The 20,874-nt window shown below is 41.5% G+C and overlaps 1 protein-coding gene across 8 annotated transcripts in view; it reads right to left on the bottom strand.

The window, feature by feature from the left end:
- ADGRL3 (adhesion G protein-coupled receptor L3) overlaps nt 1–20,874 on the bottom strand; it is a 515,246-nt gene that overhangs the window by 248,671 nt on the left and 245,701 nt on the right. For 7 of the 8 annotated variants that reach the window (XM_059844075.1, XM_059844074.1, XM_059844068.1 and 4 more), the window contains 2 exons: nt 16,906–16,926; nt 15,955–16,168 (listed from right to left, as the gene is read on the bottom strand). In XM_059844075.1, coding sequence (XP_059700058.1) covers nt 15,955–16,168; nt 16,906–16,926 — 235 coding nt within the window. The remainder of the gene's footprint in view (nt 1–15,954; nt 16,169–16,905; nt 16,927–20,874) is intronic. The other variant, XM_059844073.1, reaches the window with a different exon arrangement.

Here is a 20,874-nt window from a genome sequence, read left to right as displayed (position 1 = left end):
CCTCTGCTACTTTCCCCAAGGGTGACCAAAAGCTTTAAGACAATATCAGGATGCCAAAAAACAAACAAACAAACAAAAAAAAACAGCAAAAAAAAAACCCCACCAAGCCAAAATGAAAAAAAACAAGAAAAACATGCATAATTTTATATATCACCATAAACAGGACAGAAGTAATGAGAGGAGAGGAGGCAAGAATTTCCTCTGAAGGCAAGTTTTACTATTATGGCCTGCTTCAGGACTACTGAGTCCTAAGCACTCCTTCAGCCTAATCTCCATAAAATAAGTATGGCCTGCTGAACACTCAATTTGGAACAAAAAGGTCTTGACAAAAATTAAAATTTGTAGTAATAGCATATATTTGCATATAGCATAATTGGAAAAGTCATGGGCAAATAGCAAATGAGTACCCATGTGACCTGGTCTAACAAATCCAGAAGAAATAATTCCTCCCATCCGTCTATAAATCCTTGGTCAGCAGTGTTGCTGGACACATCAATAAAGCATTACACCATCCTAACCAGAGGATCAGTTCTACCCCAGCCAACCATCTGAAAGCTTTTCTGGGTGGGGGGAAACAGCCTTAGCCCCCTATCCTAACCTCCACACACACTCACACCCCCAATGATAACACAATTAAGATGTTCCAAATTCCCAGCTAAAGTTCCTACAGCTTAGAGTAGAAAGCCTTCCCACACCTACAGCTTCGGCCTTCTCACAGGTATGAGTAATAAAACACCATCTGAAAAACAGCCATTCAGGGTAAATTCTCTCTTGGAAAAGATGAAAAATTCATTCTCTCCCCAGAGCCAAGCTGAAGCAGTCAGGAGTATTCATGTCTTTTTGCTATCAACTCAATTAAGCACGCAGTAAGGATTGCAGGGTAAAATGTAGCATGTATTTGCGTGCATGTAAAATGCAGACTCAAAGAGTCTTAAAATGCCCTTATAAATACAGCAAAAATAGACCAATAAAATATTTTGTAATGACTATTTATGTTTGTATAACAACTCATTATTTCAATTCTCCGCATCAGGGATTTCTTGTTTCTTTCCTCTACCCCTTAAATAAATCTAAATAAATTATACATTTAAAAACAGGCTATGCATCTATAACAACAGAAACAAATTTCATTTAACATCCAGCTGTCAAAGCCAGCCCTTCTGTCACTCTTTATTCAAGTCTGTTCTACATAATTCATGTCATCTTAATTATTTCCTTCTCTTTCTGGGTAGGATGGCACTTAAGGACGAGCCACTTACAGCACAGTCATTTCCTTTGGAGATGATACGACTGCATGCCATGATCACTCAAAAAAAAAAAAAAAAAAAAACCTACACTGATATTTTAAGGTCTCCAGGTGGAGAATGATGTATATGCAGATGCTATCATGATGGGACCTCACCTAATCCGCATACTACAGCAATAAAAATAGCAGTATAAATACATAATACTGAGTTTTAACACAGACACACAGTGCTATTAATAGCCTCCCTTTTTTCTCCTTTAACTCCTGTATGAACAGATGCTGACAGAGTTCATGGGAAGCAGAAGACAAAAGAAGAGAGCATTAGCTCAAGCCAGACTGATACCTTTTTTCCCTTTTTTTTTTTCAAATTAAATTCCCAAATTGAAGAATTATTCAGTTTCAGCCAAGGCCCTTGCTTTCCTCCACCACTCTGTGCCAACAGTCAATTAAGCAGGATTTACAAACAGACCTTTAATCACAAGTACACTAAAATATGTCTAAAGCAGTACAGGCATCACTCTAGAAATATCCTATCCCATTTGCACAGGATAAATAATTAAATTGTTTTAAGAAGTCTAATCTGTTAATGCCTGAGGCCTTAATTTTGGCTACTAAATTTCAAGAAGCTACTTTTGTCAATTCAATATAGTTAATAGCCATAAATCAACTTCCTCACTCTACATGACTAATGAATTTACAACATGATGGAGAAAGCCAATTCCTCGAATTAAGGTTTCACTGTACAATGCTCCTCATGCTCCCTACAGCCCAGCACATTTCTCTGCCCTTCTGTGGCCTCCTGAAAGCTGCAGCAGGGGACTTGCAGAAGTGATAGCCTGGATCCTGCTAACATTTGCTTGCAAAGATGACCACGGTGATTCAGGAAATGTTCTCAGTTGAACTGAGCTACTAAATCTCAACAGCGCTTTGCATTGCCCCAGACCCTCCAGAATCAGGTTCTCCATGCTCCAAAAACACACTAAGAAACATCACTGATCACACCAAGGCCCCAAACAAACCTGGGGCTGCTTCCAGCGCACGCAGCCCTGTACTTTTCACCCTGCTCTGCTGCTCACGTTGCCTTGCACACCATCTCAGGTTACTCAGAGCCTCAGCAAAGCGAGATCATTTGCTCAAAGCTGAGCTGAAATGGCAGCAAAAGTCTCCCCACTCAGGTCTGTTGCCATCTCAGAGCACAGCTCAAGGCCAGGAATACAAACACAGATTGATCTGCTAGCACTGGCAGAGCCACATGCACAGACCAGCAAAAGTCAGGGGACTCACCTCGTTAGGAGCTGGGAAGATTGAAGGGGCTGGACACAGTCACAGAACAAAAGCACTGTAAAATATTAACTTAATTCCATACCAGCTGACTGTGCAACATCAAAGAAATCCCAGCTATATGATTCTCCCTAGCAAAATACAGATTGCCTCTTCAGTGCCAAAAGAGGACAAGCAAAGAGGATTTTACCTACCCACCTGCTTTCCCCACATAATGCTGGCAGGAGGAAGACACTGCAAATAAGAACTGCCCTCCCTGGGGTGCTGTCCCCATGGGGGGCACTTGCTGGTGCAGCCACACCAAGGCTCTCTAGAACACAGCAGATCCTGAGCACCTCCAAATCAGGGCACTCTGACTTCACTCCAGGGCAGCACAGGACCTACACCTCCACACAGCCTAATAACAGTCCCTGAAACCATATTTTAAAAAAAGGACATAAGGATTACTTAGAAATAAGCAACAACAGCACCGAGAAAACACAGTGATCACCTGGGAGCAAAAGGACGCAGAGAAGCACCTAAGAAGAAAGAAAAAGTCCAGCAGAAAGTAAAGCCAGGAGAAAATGGAAAGTATTAAAGCTAGAGTTACAGCTATCTCTGATGCTGAATAATGAGATGATAATAAGATGATAATCAAATGAAAAGCTTGAGCAAGAAGGAAAAACGTAAGCAGCTGGAAGCCAAAAGCTAAATTCTTGGGCATGTTACAAAGCCAGATCCCTTAGACCCCGTTTGCCTGCTAAGGTCTTACACACAGAGGGCAGAAGTGGGATATACAGTCACAGTGTGACTTCATTGATCAGCAGCCATAAAAGCTTGGAGGTGCCAAGCTGGAAGTCATGACACCTGTGTGGGATATTAAGACAGCAATTTTTCAGCACTGTATGTGACATAGAAGCATGGGCTTAACAGATATCCAGGGCAGCATAACTTTATTGTTTTCTTTTCAATTTTGAAGAAACCCAAATGGCCAACATCTACATCATGATACAATTTGGATTTGCTAGTCTGCTGTAATTCCTCTGGGGTCTTGTGGGTGTTACCAGCTCCTGGTATCAACTCTGAAGAGACTGTGTGCTGCTTCTGCTTCCTTCTTGATATCAAATCACTTCTGTTCTTTGTGCAAGTGCAAGGCAAGAATTGTGCTGTTTTCTCTTTTGAAAAAGTCTGTCATTTGCTATTTTTCTGTGCACATGTTGCTGTACTTTCTCATATGCACATCCTCCTCTACATATATGCAGTCACTCTAGATGTATATACAAACATGCCAAATGTTGCACATTAAAGAAATGCATATACTTAAAACATCATACTGTATCCTGTCTATTTTGCCAATAGCCATCTGGGAGAGGGAAGGAAGCACAGAGAAACACTTCATGTAACCAAACTAGACTTTGTACACTTCTTCAGAAAGAAAACGTTCTGGCTACTCTTTCTTTTGCAAGTTAACCATTTATGCAATAGCTTTACCCAGATAAAGACAACCAAGCTATGCCATACAGCAACCAACTCCAGCAGGCCACCACCTTGATTTTCAGTGTATTTTTAAATGCCACAGAAGACAGGACAGGCACGTTTTCATAACCCTTACAAAAGACCCATGCAAATGTCATTGTCTCTTTTTTTTTTTTTTTTTTTCTTCCTGTGTGGTCAATGTATCTTGGTACGATTTTGTTCTAGTTAAGCCCTCCCATGGACCACCAACAAATTATGATGACTCCTCTCACAGCACAGGGATTTCAAAATTACCCATTTTTTACATCAGGGCCTCATAGTCACAGCTAAAGCCCTTCAGCCATTCCTGTAGCCAATGCTAAACACAACTTTAAATTAGCACCACAGGCACTGCAGCTTTGTTTCTCTTCTTGCTGAGCAACACTGGACTGTGACCAATCTGTCCTACAGATTTCCTCCTTCCTGTAATGCCCTTAATAAAATTTGTGATATTCAAAAAGTGGTATGCTCTTGATTTCACATTCCTCTTTCACAGCTGCATTATTCCTGCTGAAACAGTGGAATGAAATTATGCATGGAAACTCTGCAGAGAGTTTTCCTCTTCATGGAAGAAGAAAAAATGCTCAACATGCTCAGAATTCAAATCAGAACCAGAAGGGCCCCGATTCCATATACATGTTATCAATATGGTGCACGTTTGGAAATCACACAGTATTTGCCAAACTTGAGGGTGTCCCCCTGGGGAGAAGTGGATTAGTATGTAACCTTGGGTTAAAAGAGGTTACACAATCAGGACTTCCAGAACTAACACTGAGGAAAGTAAACTCATGGTGGAGATACTCTGCTGCTGAAATGCAAGCAAACACTGGAAGAAACGAACATGATTAAAATACATGAATTAATTATTTTATGCAGAAGGGCCCCAAAACACAGATTTGGCAGGTATACTCTTCAAACTCACTTATTTATTCATTAATTTTAGTGGCCCTGCTGTACTTTGCAAATTATTCTCTATAATTCAAGCAGACATGTAAGAGAGTTCCCATATATTTTAATACATATTTTGGAGTCTCAAAAAAACAAAAATTTGAACTATGCATCCATTTCTATGGGTGCATATTTGTGTACATCTCCAAAGATGACAGCTGAAAAAGGGAATATTGGGTTTTAATCTCTTAATTATGCTTTTTTCCCCCTCCCCTCCTGGTGCATTAATTTGGCAGTAAAGGTTTCTGCTCTCAGCAACGTCTGAGACAACAAAGCCTCTCGGAGCCCTGATTTTTGGCACCACCTCACTCCTACTTTATGCTTGAGGCTACTTCCCCTCTGACTGATTCTTAATTTGAATAAGCTTTCACTGAAGACTGTATCAGAACTGCAGCAAGTTAATCTTATTAAACCATATGAGTTTAAAAACTCATAGCTTGATGTCAGGCAGGCTGTTTCCAAATTGGTATACTTAAGATCCAAATTAGATCATGAGCAAAATATTAAAAGGCACTAGAGCCATTTAAGAGTGATCTTCCATTTTGAAAAGAACTTTCTGGACATTGAGACCTCAGGACTCATGCCAGTTCAGTGCTCCTAGCTGCAATGGGTGCTTTTAAACCATTAAAATTTAAGCTATGGAGAAAGGAATAAAGGGATTTATTTCATCTATTGTCAGTACAAGCACAAATACCTGGGTCATTCTGAAGGATACTTTATGTATAGAAGGTTTCTACACCAAACCAAAGTTTCTGATAAAAAACATCTTCGGGGCGCACTGTGTCAGCTGGCATTGAATCTGTTGGCTGATGGAACAAAGTGCCTTTTAAGCACTATACAACAAAACCTCCATCCTCTTTCTCCCCCTGTATTTTATAGAGTACTTTTGGTTTTTAAGTGTTTACAACTTCAGTATCCCTTCAGCCACCTCTGGGCATAGAAGGCTTCCCCCACAACAATCAACAGACACGAGGGAAGTAGTGATTATGGTGCTTGGCTCACCAACCCAGGTGGTTTGCAGCAAAGTAGGCAGTGGGTGAGCTGCCCTTGACCTCCATTGACTTGGTGAGGTGAGCCACTGGGTGCTTTTACCACCTGGATGCCATCCAGGCCACAAAAATGAGGAGAGACCTCTCCCTCTGTGCAGAGATTTCCTGGAAGGCTTCTATCTCCGTGCTGACTTCAGACAGCTCCTGTCACATGCACGGCTACACAGGCTCCAAAGTGTTCTCTGGACTGCAGCCCACCACAACAGGCATTACCCTGCATTGTTTGGTGCCTGCCTTTAACTCTTTCCATCTAGCTCCAAGTGCAGCTAATCAAACAAAATTGATTTTCCAGAGCTCCATCTAATCCACTGCATTGAAGGTGACCTGTATTCTTTGTGTGTATGTATCATTAAAGGGTTCAGGGTCTTTTTAAAGTGTCTTGGATATTCAGATGCCTGTCTTCAGCTCTCAGCAACCTTGCCAATAATTAAGAAGGGTGTTGAGGTGCATTTCTGACACTGGCAGGCTTGGGTTTTTTTTTTAAGATGTCTTCTTTGCTCCCTGAAATATCAATAATGATGGTGACTCATCTGCATTTGTACATGAAATTTTCCATGACCCATGGGAAAATCACTTGGGATACCAACTTGAGAACACTTGCAGTCCACCAACATCTGTGACAAGGTTATAGCGCTCCACTATGCGTGACTAAGACCCTGGATGCCTGTAACAAGTACAATCATTTTTCCAGAACTAGCCTTTCTCCCTCCAACCTAATGGACACTGATATTTTACTCCATGCATTTGCTAGTATCAAGGACCAGACTTTCCTTTTTCATCAGTACTAGCAGGCACCACTGTAATCGTTTAAGTGGAACAATCTGTTCCAAGCAACCAAGAGAACTAATAATTTATTAGGAGCAGAGCAGGCCTTTTAGGGAAGGATGCAATTGTATTTGTGTGGGTGTAATACTCGAGTCAAAAGGGACATTCTGTGTAATTCAAAGCCACTTGGGAAAAGGAAGAGCGGAAGCAGGCTTTACAGAGAGAAATGACCTCAAACTCTCAAATTTATCACAATTTTTTTTTCTGTCCTTTTTCTTCTGTCCTTTTGGGTTTGCTTAAAAATGAAGGGTTTTCAGGGAGAACAACAAGAACCTTCACACACTTGTAACAAAAATCCATACCAGCTCCCACAAGAAGAAATATTTGAAAGATCATCACATTCTCCCTTGGAGAACAGAAAGGTTAGAAGCCATATAACAAATGAATACAAGCTAAGGAACAGAAATGGCAAAGGTAGCTTGGATGCCTCTGTCTTCACAATGAGGGAAGGATGGCAAAGAAATTAAGACCTAACAATAATTTTTGACACAGGAAAAAAGCTATCATCCTGCTGGACTTATAGCTTCTATAAGTCACCATGACCAGGGACTTAACAAGACTCAGAAAGGATTTGACCATTTATACAGACAGCAAAAATACACAATAAAAATCATGGCTGAAAATCTAAAAAAGATACTAAAAATCTTGAGCATTGGGGTGAAAGGCAATCTCTAACTACAAGAGACCAAGAACAAGAAATGGCGTGGGAGTGGCAGAAATAGTTCCTGCCCACTATGGGATGCCACACCCTGCCCTGAGAGAGGCAGGACAGCAGGCACAGGGGCAAACCACTGACTGCGTGAGGAAACTCTATTCTATTTTGGCATCTTTCCTTCTGGCCAGCTCAAAATCCTCCCTCCTTCTCTTGCATTAGTTTTATAGTTCTCTATTGTTGTCTTGCCCATAACTCAGTCCTCCATTTCTCACAGTGTCTGTGTGATAAAGTTTTTCCCTTCCTTGTCACCAGCCCTACTCTGGGTAAAAGCATGTAATATACTGCCTGCTACCAACTGCAACTCTCGGTAACAGACTGAATGCTGAGGCCGTAATTCAGTCTGGAGACTCCACTACTGCCCATAAACCACTCCCTGTCTCCCAGTTTACGATGTCAGCAGGACTCAAGCTGAATTAAGGCTTCTACTCAATATAACTGACACCAATGTATTATCTTATACATAATGCATAGAAGATGGCTCTAATCAAATTCCATATCCTGCCCTTTCTTTACATCACGAATGTGGCCTGGCATTTCTTATGCACTCCACTTACTGATACATAAAATCCTCCTCCTGAATTACAATGGGCAGCAAAACCTGTTCTTGGGTCACTGCTTCCAGTAACTGTCATTCCTTCCCTCTTTTTCCCAAGGAGGTTGAAATAAACTTCAGTTTATCCCTCTAACAAAACTCACACCTAAATTTAAGGACCACATTGAATTGATCATCCAGGAACACTGCCTGCATCAGTCCATATTCTTGATGCTGGCAAGCAAATGGTTTGTTTGTAATGGACATCTTCTGCCTGTTTGCATTTGGTATCAGCAGAGTGATCACACAAAATGCGCAGCCACGCTGTGGATGCCAAATTGCAAGTGTGCAAAGGTGAGGGAGGTCTGCAGGGAGCGCTTCCAGCCCTGCAGAGAGGCACAGAAATCCCAGGCACACACGCAGAGGGTGTGGTATAAGCCAGCGCTGGTTTTACATGTCTTGGAACGGAATATGGAGTTCAAGCTCCAAAGATTCCACAAACGATGCAGTCAAAAGTGTGCTGAATGAAAGCTTTGAAATGTCCTAGAGAATAGACAATCCCCTGTGTATAAACCCAATTTCGACCTCAGGCACAGACTAACTGAGCTCTTTTGTACATGAAGAAAGAAAGAAGCAAAAGAAAGTGATATAGCTGCATTAGTTCAAAGCCATCTTACCTCACAGCCCTTCAGACATTATTCCTAACCAGAAAACCAACCAGAGAAGAAGTGTGCATACATCTATCTAATCAAAAGAAACTTTTGCTTTGTTATCTTAAGATAGTATAAGTCCACTTAGCCTGAACAACCTCACAGACTATCTTGCAATGCTTTGCACAGATTTAAGCCTCGTGACAAGAAGACCAAGCATCTGAAAGCCAATTCCTGTGACAGCCTCATGACTGCCACGTTCAGGTGGATGGAAGATGCAGGAAGACTGAGCAAAAGCATCTTTAATGTTTATCACTTCAGCTACTTAGGTAATGGACAGGAGGTGCCACAGGAAGCATGCAGATGTCACCATCATATTTTCTGAAAAAATCCCTTCACCAGGATTTCCTTCTCCTAGGAATCTGAGAAGCCTCAGAGAAAAAAGAAAACAATATTACCTCATTTGCTTCTCCCTGTTTTGCTGCTTTGGAATGTGGTTTGATATTGTTTATCCAGAATGTGAATTGTTTTTACTTAATGACCAATCACTGTCCAGCTGTGGAAGGACTCTGGAAGAGGTCACGCGTTTTTCATTATTATCTTGTTAAGCCTTCTGTATCTTTCTCTATTCTTAGTATAGTTTTAGTATAGCATTCTTTAATATAATATAAAATAATAAATTAGCCTTCTAAGAACATGGAGTCAGATTCATCATTTCCTTCCTGCCACGGGGGACCCTGAAAATACCACATGCAGATGCCGGGCTATAAACCTTGCTCTTTGGGCACTTCAGATAATGCTTGCATAGTACAAAACCTGTTTCAGCCAAAGCAGAGAACAACACCCAAGAGCCTAAAGCTGCATCTTCCCTGAGCACCCTTCTTGTGGATCCAGGACTCTGCTGCCAGCAACACATCCATCCTTGCTCAACCCTTCCTCCCACGTTAACAATTGAGTTGATGCTCTCAACAAGCCTCAAACTCTCAGAAGAAAAACAGATGACAGGAGCATGTTTCACACAGGTCTTCTCCCACTGGCAAAAGCTACATGTGAAAGGCTGCCAAGGGTTGGCTGGTTCCTTCCCTCTGACAGGCTGGAGGTGGCCACTTTCACACTAGTTAAGTAATAAACCTGGATTTTTCCTGCAGAGTTTTCAGCACATCATGCGTTCAGAGATTTTGAGGCCACTTCAAGATATGATTTACCTAAGAGATTATCCCGTGTCTTCTCTCTGTCAGTTAAGGCCAGGGTTGGGGGAAAACAGGAAAGTAACAAAACAAAATAGCTGGAAAAACAGAAACTTAGAGAACAGCAAAGATTTATTTACCCAGCATGCCCACATCAAGGAAGCCTTTCCCTCTGGCCACAGGAGCTGCTGGTTGCACGTTGCTTTCTCAGTTCAAGTCTGGATTTTCCCAAATGGCAATGTTCTGGACTCACATGCTAACAGCAACCAAAACCCGACAGCCACAGCACAATACAACCATCTATTTATTTATTTATTGTAAGTGTGGTGTTTTACAGCTGGCCACAGCTACCAATTGGTACCCAGGGAGGCCTAAAGCACTATTTTTGATCTACAGAGCCTTCCATGGTTTGGAACCTAATTACCTTCAGAAGCTACTGCCTCCTCCTCATCTGTTACCATGGCAGCTGCAATGATCTGAGAAGTTTGAGCTGGCAAACCCTGATTTCCTAGGGTACCACGGCAATTTCAAGGGGCTGTCACTTTAAGAATTTACTCCGACATCATTTTCAGGAAAGGAAGAGGTAGAATAAATTAAGACTGTGTAGGCTGGGAAGTAGCAACCTATTTTGGAGTGATTCAACAGCCCAGTGCACAAAACCCCACTAGGACTTACTGTTGTTGTTTGGTTGTTTTTGATTTTTTTCCCTGTCTTAGTAATATAGCATGGAAGCATGGACCCCTGTCCCAGGGTCAAGGTTCAGGTGAGATTAACAGCATTCCCTTCATTTTAAAATCTTTCCACATGGTGAGAAAATAGATGCTTTAACCAAGGGGTGAGGCTTGTTTTCTAACCTTTAAAATCAGAATCCAGGGAGCATGACTTTCACTATTCCCCACTGATTTCTGTTGGTTACAAAAAGTGTTTAACTGAAACATTAGTATTTTTTCATATTGATGCTTTTCACGTGGAGATCTCAAAGCGCCAGACTTAGGCTTCTCAGAAAGCCTAGCTTCCCATTGCAGCATCTCAGTCCTTCAGAAATGTACTTCTCATGCCATCTGTGTGGTAACAAATTTAGAAAAATGAGTAGTATCTTGGCAGTCTTAGCAAAATGTGCTCAGGATGCAGAGGAGGGTGGTGGGGGGTTCCTACCAAACAGGGCATTCAGTATCTGAGTCAGAGGGGATGACAGCATCTAAGCAGGGGGCTGTTTTCTAAGAAGTATGCCATTAATTTTGTAGAGCCTGACACAACTGTGCTGCAGTTCAGCTGAAGCCATCCCCTTGAGTCCTGCTGATGGCCTTGGCAGTACAGAGCCTCCAAGTCTGCAGCTCTCCTGTCCTCTGCACCTTCCCACATGCACTGCAACAAGCTACTTAATATGCATGACTCTACAAGAACACCCAAAAACTAGTCTGTTCAAAACCAGCAGCCATTTTATGAATGATCTTATCTGTAAAATACAGGTAATCCTGTCTCTTTTTTTCCCAATGCAAGTGCAGATCACTGACATTTGAGAAGTGTCTTGAAAATCACAGGAGATGATAACATCAATAACAGCGCGCCATGAGATGCAATATTATTACAATAATAATGGCACTCATTTCAGACTCCTGCATTTTTCAGGTCATCAACCAAAAACATTAGCAAAATAGCCCTTCAGGAGATGAAAAATCTTTGCAGTGTAATGCAAGCTGCTTCATTCAATCTATTTATTCTCCCCTACCCTGTGAGAAGTGCCCGCTACCATCCCTCCAACTACCAAGAGAATTGTGAGTGCCCTTCTCAGATAAAAAGATTAGGTCCTCTGATGAAACTAAAGGGAAATCTAAGAGCAGCTGACCACAGTCTTACATTCCTGCAGTCTTGCACATTTTCTGTTTTTTGTTCCCCCCTTTAAGTCTTGACCTGCAATCTTCACCAATGATGTCAACACCGAAACCACAGGGACAAGCCATGCAGATCAGACTGAAACCTAAAGGAAATTAGCTCAGCTAAGCTACTGCAGGCCCAGCAGGACATCCAGTACCTCCCAGCTGTGCCTCCCTTCAGGGCAAAAGTGAGGAGATAGCTGAGCAGCTTTCAGCAGCCCTCATCCCCAAGCCAGAAGTGGTAAGAACAGCACACAAGAGCTCTGCATGGCTCTGCTGTGGCAAAAGGCAAACGCTGCCTACTTTGCAAACTGAGCTCTCTGGTTGTTGAGAGAGATGAGAGTTCCCCAGCAAGAGCCTTCCACATCTTCTAGGGCAGAAAAAATTTTGCTTTCATCTTGAGAAAAACTGCTGAGACCTGTGAACCTTTCTCCCATCTCTTCTGCTCTGCCTGCTGGTTTTGTCATTTTGCCTCATTATTCTATCCCTCCTTTCCTTCCTCCAGAATAAGAGTAGTGGATGATGGTTGGGGTAGACAAGGATCCAAAAAGCAAAAGCAAAGTCTTGCTCTTGCCTTTAGAGCAAAAAATCAAAGTGATCTGTGTATGTGCACCTACATGTCAGGTACTTCCTACTGTTCCTACTGGGACTTCCCTCTCCCCCTGCCCTTTTCAACATTTGAGGTTAAAGTCTATGGAAAAGAATGTTCCAGACTTCAAAGTAAAATGCAAAGGTGATACTGACAGCACAAAGTTCTGTGAACATACATGCAAAAACCTGATCCCCTCTTCTTCCTTCCCTTGCTTTCAACCCAAGATGCTTCCTTGGTGGGAAGCATCAACAGGGAATTCAAGAGAGCATGCCAAAAGCTATTTTTTCCCCTTTTTCCTTCAGGGTACTTTTAATATACCAAACTGTGTTAACAATAAAAAACCAAAGGCAACTCTTACGGGAATAGGAGGCCACTCTTCCCATTGTTCACAGAGAACCCTGGCTGTTGGAATGGATGACATGTTAATTTTGTGGCACAGTCACTCAAGAGAGGGCATACAAGTCTCCCATGGTACAGTGCAACAATTTCCAATGGGCAGGGTTAAAATTTAATTAATTGTTACAGGCCTTGCAAAGATGTTTCTCCAAAGCAAACATGCTAGGAAATACATTTTTTTTCTAATCAGATCAGAACAACTTCAGTTCATAAAGCACACTTTCTGAGCTGTTAGGGTCAACAGCTGCTCGGATGTTTGAAAGAGGAGCTGGCAAAATTTAAAAAAATAAATAAAAAAGAAAAACCTAAAATAGGCCTCAGAGATGTAATGTCCTATAAAATAGCTCCCTACAAGCTCTTTAAATGTCCTTTACTTCAAGCAATACTCCCCAGATTGCAGAGGGCTTCAGGGCAATACTTGCAGCAAGAACTCCTTGTGTTTCCTCTGCTTAGGGGGCTCCACAAACACACCATAAGATTTATGCCTTTCCCTTTCAAAATAATGTCATGTAGTCGTCTGCAAAAATTAATTTATATAAGCATACAGAAGAAAGAAACATGTTAGCTCAGGCTGTTGGGATTTTGGTTTTCTTTTTTTTTTTTTTTTTCAGGTTTTCTTCAGCGGCGCTGGGCTGGGGGAGCAGTCGCTAATATCTACCATAAATCTGCTCACTCACAGCCTCAGCTCACACACTAACACCACCTCTGTCTCACACACACTTTCCTTCCCATCTCTCCCTCCCTACGGCCACACTGGAATGAGTGAGTTGGCTGTGCAGTGTTGCTGATTAAAATTTGCCAGTAGTGAGACAACTGACTGTAGAGCCTACAAGGGGACTGTGTATTTATGAATGCAATAATTAATCAATGCATAATAAGCCCACACTGCGCATACCACTCTTCTTTCCATGCACAGACAGCTTCAATCACCATGCAGGTTTCACTGTCACGACAATCTTCAGCTCCCAGCAGCTGCTCCCCCACCCTGCAGCATTAGCAAAGACAAGCTCACTGCTTGTTAGAGCTTGAATTCATCTGCAAACCCACCCAAATACTGCTAGATTGAATAATCTTGAAGGTAGAGGTTTTCAGAAGAAAATGCCATAGTTAGTGCCACAACTACTAGGCTGTCACAATTTTCCTTTTAAACTACTTTTTTCAGAGGCTCAGCTGTAAAGTGTACTCGGAGCTGTGAGCTGACAGACTGGTTTGCATCTTAAGAACATATTTCATTTTAATGGCTTTATTTTTAAATTGTTTCAACTCTTTGAATTAATGGAGACTTAAAAAAAGAAATGAGACTGACAAAAATGCAAAGTAGAATGTTTTATCCTTTTTTACCTGTCTTTTAACACCAGGCTTGTATTTATTTTCAATATACTCAATAGTACCGAACAATAGGACTGCACATCTTTTCCCCCGTTCAGTGTCCATCCTCTTCAGCACCACTTTCTGCTGCCCAGATGGAAGAAGAGAGATTTTTTTGCTCTAGAGATGAGTTTCCCTGCTAACTCTCTGCTAAGCCATTTGAGCCTGCAGTGATGATACCTGGAGGTGAGTAATCACCAGAAGTTTTCATTTCACAGGCACAGAAGACAATTGTGTGCCCTCCCTGACCCAAGGGCCAATGGTTATTGCAGGCTTGCTACATGTAGGGGCTGACCAGAAGGCTGCAGAGCTCTGCATTTGGCTCGGGAGCTGTAGCCTAGAGGACACTAATAAATATATATATATATATATAAAAAATATATTAATACTTTGTACTCTGAAACAGGCCACAAAGGGGATGACATGGCTTTATTCTGCCAATATGCAGAGGATTAAGGGTTTCTGCTTGAAGCCACTAACAACCTGAACAGGAGAATTACAGTAATTCCACTAAAACCACACAGAATCCAAGGCACAGGCTGATGGCACATTGTTGCCCTTCCCACTTATCTCAAAAATTAGCTGGCACAACCCTATAAACAAGAATTCAACCAGCTACCCAAGGAGGTCCAGCTTAAAGAATGGTCTAAGAGGAGCCACATGCAGCAGTGGGGACATTTGTCATGAGACTCCTCAATATTTTGAGACCTAAATACTCAACATGGAGCAGTTTCTAAAGGGAAGTCAAAAATAGCAGTCAGCATGTGAAACACAGCTGAAACTCACGTTGCTCACACCAGTCCATCTTAGTGCAAAGCATTTCACAGCAAACAACAGCAAGATGCTCCACTAAAACCCTGCACTGCTTTAAGCCATGAGGTCACTGTTAGGACCCAAACACATGTTGTCATGACATCAATTAGCAACACTTTGCCTATGCCAATGCCATTATTAATACCTTGAAATACTAATCTCTATTACTAATTAACAGTCAAATGCACTAAATAATTTTTCATGCATTAGGAATGTATTATTGAATTCAATTACATGTCAAGAGCTGTGACTTACGAATCCTTCCCACAACACCATTTGTGCCAGAAAATATCCTTAAAAATTCAGCAACATTTCAAAGGCTTTTCATAACCAAGATACCTCTGTGTTGGAATTAACTGTTAGGCCCTGGCTCTGCAAGCAAGACAGGAGTCTGTCTGCATGTCTGACTGTATCTCAGTTACCACTTCCAAATGCAGCAGCCACACTTAACAGCTACAGTTATAACACAGAAATTCAGCAATTCATCAATGAGACTACCAATGCTTGACTAGAAATTCAGATCTCCCCTAAAACAAAGCCTGGCAACACAAGGAAGGATGCAAATGCCTCTCTGCGTCTTGAAAACTGTAAATGTTATTCTGAACACAAAATATTGATTGTTTCAAGGAGATTACTGGCCTTCTGTTTGAACACAGCACAAGAACTAGCGAATATGCATTTTGAAAAAGATTTCACTTCTACATTCATTAAGAGCCTTGATATTTAGGTATTTCAGAGGGAAAACTGGGACGCAGTAAGAATCAGGGTGACTGATGAGCAGTACTTACAGGAAACGTTATTTATATTGCGTGATGCTAAACCAACTTGGTTAAACCCACAGTTTAGCAGTGATAGCTGTAATTCTGTGCACACACATCCAGACTAAGCACCTGCATTTTCTCATGCAAACACACACAAACTGGTGTGTACACTCCGGATTAAAAAAATCAACAGTCAGCAAACAAAGAATATTAAGCACTATACCTTTGAGTCATAATCTTATAGGCATCTGGCAGATAACAGCGGATATTCTCCATCTGAGCAGGATCAGAGTCACAGATTTTATCATCAGTCCTGCCGTAGTTGGCACTTTCGATCATGATAACATCTGTTCCCGGGCAGCGCAGCTCGATGGGGTAACTCTCGCAGGACAGCTCCCTTCGGACCACAGCCATGGGCACTGGGGCACGGCTGAAAGCTGCAAGGATTAACACAGAAACACAGTCAACACTGGCTCTTCCACGGCGAGGCTAAAATTAAAAGCGGAATCACGTTCAGCAGAAGGCTTTACCCATATGCCGTGCCGAGATCGTTTCGGTACCGTTCAGATAAGATCTGCAGAAACGGGGTCTGGTCGCTGGCTTGCTGGCTGCCCAGAGAAATCACTTCTCCAACTCAGTGACTTGATTTTCTCATTTTAAAAACAAGCGCTATAGATCCATTTTATACAGGGCTTTAGAAATACTTTATTGAAAAAGGTAAATACCAGCTATGGCATTGTTATTATTTCTACTTACCAGTTGAAAAATTAGTTGGCTTTGATATATAAAATTACAGTCCTGTGCTGTACTTGAACGAGCAAAGAAAATTTTATGACAACAAGCAATCCAGGAACCAGAATCCCACCTGCTCAGCAAGATTGCACCTGTCCTACAGCAGATGTAATAACATCTGTATTGCTCCTGGTCCTTTTCTTAGCCCTTAGAAAAAGTGTTCCTAATGGCTTTTGCTGTAGCCTGCAGCATGCCAGGGGATGGCCTGCAGGTTCTGGCAACCATCCCAAAGTTTGGGCCCTGCAGTGATACTTTCCATGGAAAGGCCAATTTATGGGACACTGGATGATTTAAGTTCAGTCTTAGCTTTGCATTGGATCTGCCTAGATAGTCAAATAGCTGGAAAATACTTGTGAAATTAAAGAGCTCTCAGAAATCTTACCTGTTTTAAAAGAAATCCAGGCTACAGTTTGCAAAAGAAAAAAAAAAAAAGAAACACACTTTGAGATGCCTTGAAAACAAAGCCCTAAAGTATTAGTAAACAATGGCACTTGACAACAAGCAATTGTATTTCCCATCTTTACAGCCTCTTTGATCCAAAGATCTTAAACAGCTTGAAGAACGTGAATATATTAATCCCCAAATATCCACATGAAGTAGCTACACATTGTCTTTCTCAACTCAGCAGCAGAAGGGTTTTGCAGCTTGCAGAAGATCTCATGGGAAATCCATGGTGATGCTAGGAACCAAATACTTGTTTCCCAGCCTAGCACACCACTCACAAGCTAAAATAAAAGCCTATCCTCCTTTATTCCACAAGAATGAAAGGAACCATAAAGGTTTCCAGATACAGGGGTGATGTGCCCTCCAAGCTACATTTGTATACTTCCAACCACAAAACTCAACATACAACCCAAGTGTGTCTCTATGTGACAGTGAGAGGTTTAAGCCTCCAGTAGATCCATGGTCCATCTGATACCAGGCATCTTTCAACAACTCCCTTTCCTCCTGGCCCCATTATAAAAACACCAAAATACTCTCCCCCTAAACCAAAAATCCCATCCAATGTTCTGCTGGTTTGTTCCATAAAACTTCCCCATGGTACATGCACACCAAGTTTGCTTATGGAAAATAAGATTCTATTGCTGTTTCTCAGAATACCATTTGACTATATCAAGGCTGCCCTGTCTGTCAGGCAGCAATCCAACACACTGACTTCCATGAATCCTTCCATTATTGTCAGTTGTCTCACTTATGTATCACTGGAGAGATTCTCAGATTCAGATTTCTGTAAATCTGCAGGCATTACTTTGATACCAGACCCTCTCTGGTGTGCCAGAGTTATGGACTAATTGCCAAACTCCCAAGACAGATGTGTGCTTATTCTTGAATAATAGCTTGCACAATTAGCACAGCTTCAGGGTTTGGATCACTTGAGATATCCTCCCTCCCTGAGACTGGAGAAACAGTTTTGCCCTAGGCTCATATTGCACCATACATTTGTGCAATGCAATAAATTCTCACTGCCACCAGCTTCTCCTGTTACAGGAAGAGGAAAATAAGGAGGACAAGTGTGAACCTCTAAGGTGCACTGCCTCATTCTTACCCTTGGCTTGATACCACTAGTCAGTCAACAAGGTGAGTGGAAGAAGGATGGGACAATGTTAGAGACAACATTTGATAGAAGAGACAAGCCAGCCAGAAAGGCAGAGTCAGCAGAGCTCAGCAATTTTAGCCTGTCCTAAAACAACTTCAAGAGGTATTAAGTTTGCTTACAGGGATCTGTCCACAGAAGCCTGCAGCAGGCTCTGCTCTGTCAAACACTGGACTCTATGGCAGAAGGCCAGTGCTGACCAAAAAACTTCTGGTGCCAGGATTCTGATTTTGGAAAAGAGCTGTGGGTAAGCTCTCCTCTCCAGCCTGTTCTGTGTTAAACCTGAGCAGATTGGTGACATGGGAGGCAGAAGGTTTCTAGCAGCTTTTGGCAGAATGCTGAGGCCAAGGGCCCTCCCTCCTCCTGCCATGTGCTTAGATGACTCCTGTTAACTGCCAAAAAAATGACAAAATTAGGTTTATAGGCAATATTAGCTGTTTGGAGCTATGGTTTTGCCCAGTCCTTGGGCAATTTGGATCATTTTCTGTGGAAGGTTAACACAGGCTACACAAAGGGCAAAGAAAGTTGGTAATACTACTTTACTTTTTACAGTTCCCACTGCAGAAAACAAAACTTCTGAGCCACAATTCAAAAAGTATATTTTTGCTCTTAATTCCTATGTTTTGGGGTGTTTTTTCAGTAAGTATTCTATATCAATTGAACATATGAGGGCTGAGGAAAACCCTGCTTAAAATAACAAAAAATTAAATGCCTGAGAATTCACTCATAAAAACCTGGTGTATTTGTCAAACAGCAATACTGTATAAATGCAGCTAACCTTAACTCTTGTGTTATGCTGGAAATAAGATTCTGAGAATGACTAACAGCAATTTACAATACCATTAAAGATATTTTTCTCCCTCAAATGAGAACACATTTCTAGTACCATGGGTGTCTCTCCTCTACACGAGACTTTACAGCATTGATTTACTAAAACTGGATGCATATCAGTTCAAAGGACACCCCCTAAACACCCCAAACCAAAGCTGAACACCCCTTCCCCAAAATAACAGTTCATGTTCTACTCTCCATTAAATAATCTCTGGACAGATGCAAACATTTCTAGATTCAGCTTTAAACTTCCTGGAATTCACCCTTCTGCCTTTCACATACTCGCTTGACTGCTTGCTCTAAGAAGGACAGCTTTCACTTACAAACACCTCCCTGTGGTATCATGGAGTCAATATTTACATGAATTTTCTGGATAAAAAGCATAAAAAAGTTAACACCCTGGAAAAACTAGAAAGCAGCTGAATATTGTAATAGAGCATGATCTGCTATCATGCTTTCTCCTAAAGCAACAGGCACGTTTTCCATCCTGCCATTGACCACCAAATCATTCGCTCTGCATGGCTTTTTTTTCTACTTCAGTATCTGCAATAAATACTCCGAAGGGAGATTAGAGCCTGGCTGTTTATCTCCTTGTAAACACATTTTTTTGTTGTTGTGCCCCTATATGATAATCTTACTTAATCATTTCTACTGGTTTTCCTGTAAGTAGCAAAAATGTTTTGCTTTTTGCTGTGAAACAAGATACATCAAAGCCCATCTGTGAAATACACAGCATGATTGTATTAGTTCATTAATACACTTCTCTTTTCTTTGAGCAGCTCCCTATCTTCACACTCTCTCATTGAGCTCCTTATTTAATCTCCTAAATAAGTGACCTAATTGTTGGCTTGAAGTCAAGAGGAGCTGATGGCTACTCACTGCTTTGAAAAACAGGTGTCTTTTTCCAGGATCCTATGAGCAGACAGCCATCTAAATACAGAACTTAAAAAGAGTGTTTTTCAAATTCTTTCACGTTTAAATGTGTGCCAACTCGAGTTTAAGTGCAGCCATTTGGTGGAAAATAATCCTCCTGAGCTTCTGCAGGGCAAAGTGAGAGCAGAGGGTGAAAAGGCAACAGATAATGATGGGATTTTATCTGGGCGATTTAGAACTCCTTTGTCTCTGCTAATTTCAGGAGCTGGAAAATTAAGTAAGTCATCAAAATCTTGTGCTTTTTCTCCCCCTCGCTTTTGACCTCAGAACATAATTGCCTCTTGTCATGCCTGCAGGGCACGGGCTTGTAGTTATCACTGTGTGCTTAATCAAATGCCGAAATAGCCTTTAAATTATGTGTTTCCTTGGCTGCTAGAGACTTGTTGAGCTCTGTTACATTTAGAGGCATGATGGTAGTAGATGTACTTTTAAAAGAAAAGTGTGGGTTGATGCTTTTAATTAGGTTTTATATGCAATTTTCCCAGCAAAATCATGTTCTGGCTCAGAATTTTCAGAGTGAAAATGCAGTGCATATTTAAGGGCCATGAAACAAAAGCTGGAATTGTAGAGATAATTATCTTCACAAGCTCTGTATATGATTTGGTCTGCCCAGCTAAGGATCTGACTTACTGTTCCCAAGTGCAAACAGAGCATGCTGGGGGAAGAGGTTTCCTAGTAATTTGGAAGAATGCTTCTGTGTTTTTAATTTTGCAGTATTTAATACTCCCACAGTTCACCTTGGCTCTGTGGGGGAAAAATCCTAAAGTAATAATAAAAAAGTCTCCCTCCTTTTATTCTCAAGCCTACTCAGGTGTGGGTAGGAGCGGAAATCCCTTTCAGTCAATGAGTCAATGGGCTTTGTAGGGCTCACTCCACATTCTGAAGTGATTTTCTAAACCAGGGCCCTACTTTTCCCTGTTAGGATATAAAGTCTCCTTAGCGAATAAACTGCTTGCATCCAGACATTGTTCAGTATTTATTCTCTCTCTTTTC

Source organism: Haemorhous mexicanus, chromosome 4, assembly GCF_027477595.1.
Source record: "Haemorhous mexicanus isolate bHaeMex1 chromosome 4, bHaeMex1.pri, whole genome shotgun sequence".
Taxonomy (NCBI): Eukaryota; Metazoa; Chordata; class Aves; order Passeriformes; family Fringillidae; genus Haemorhous; species Haemorhous mexicanus.
This window is presented reverse-complemented; position numbering and strand designations above follow the sequence as displayed.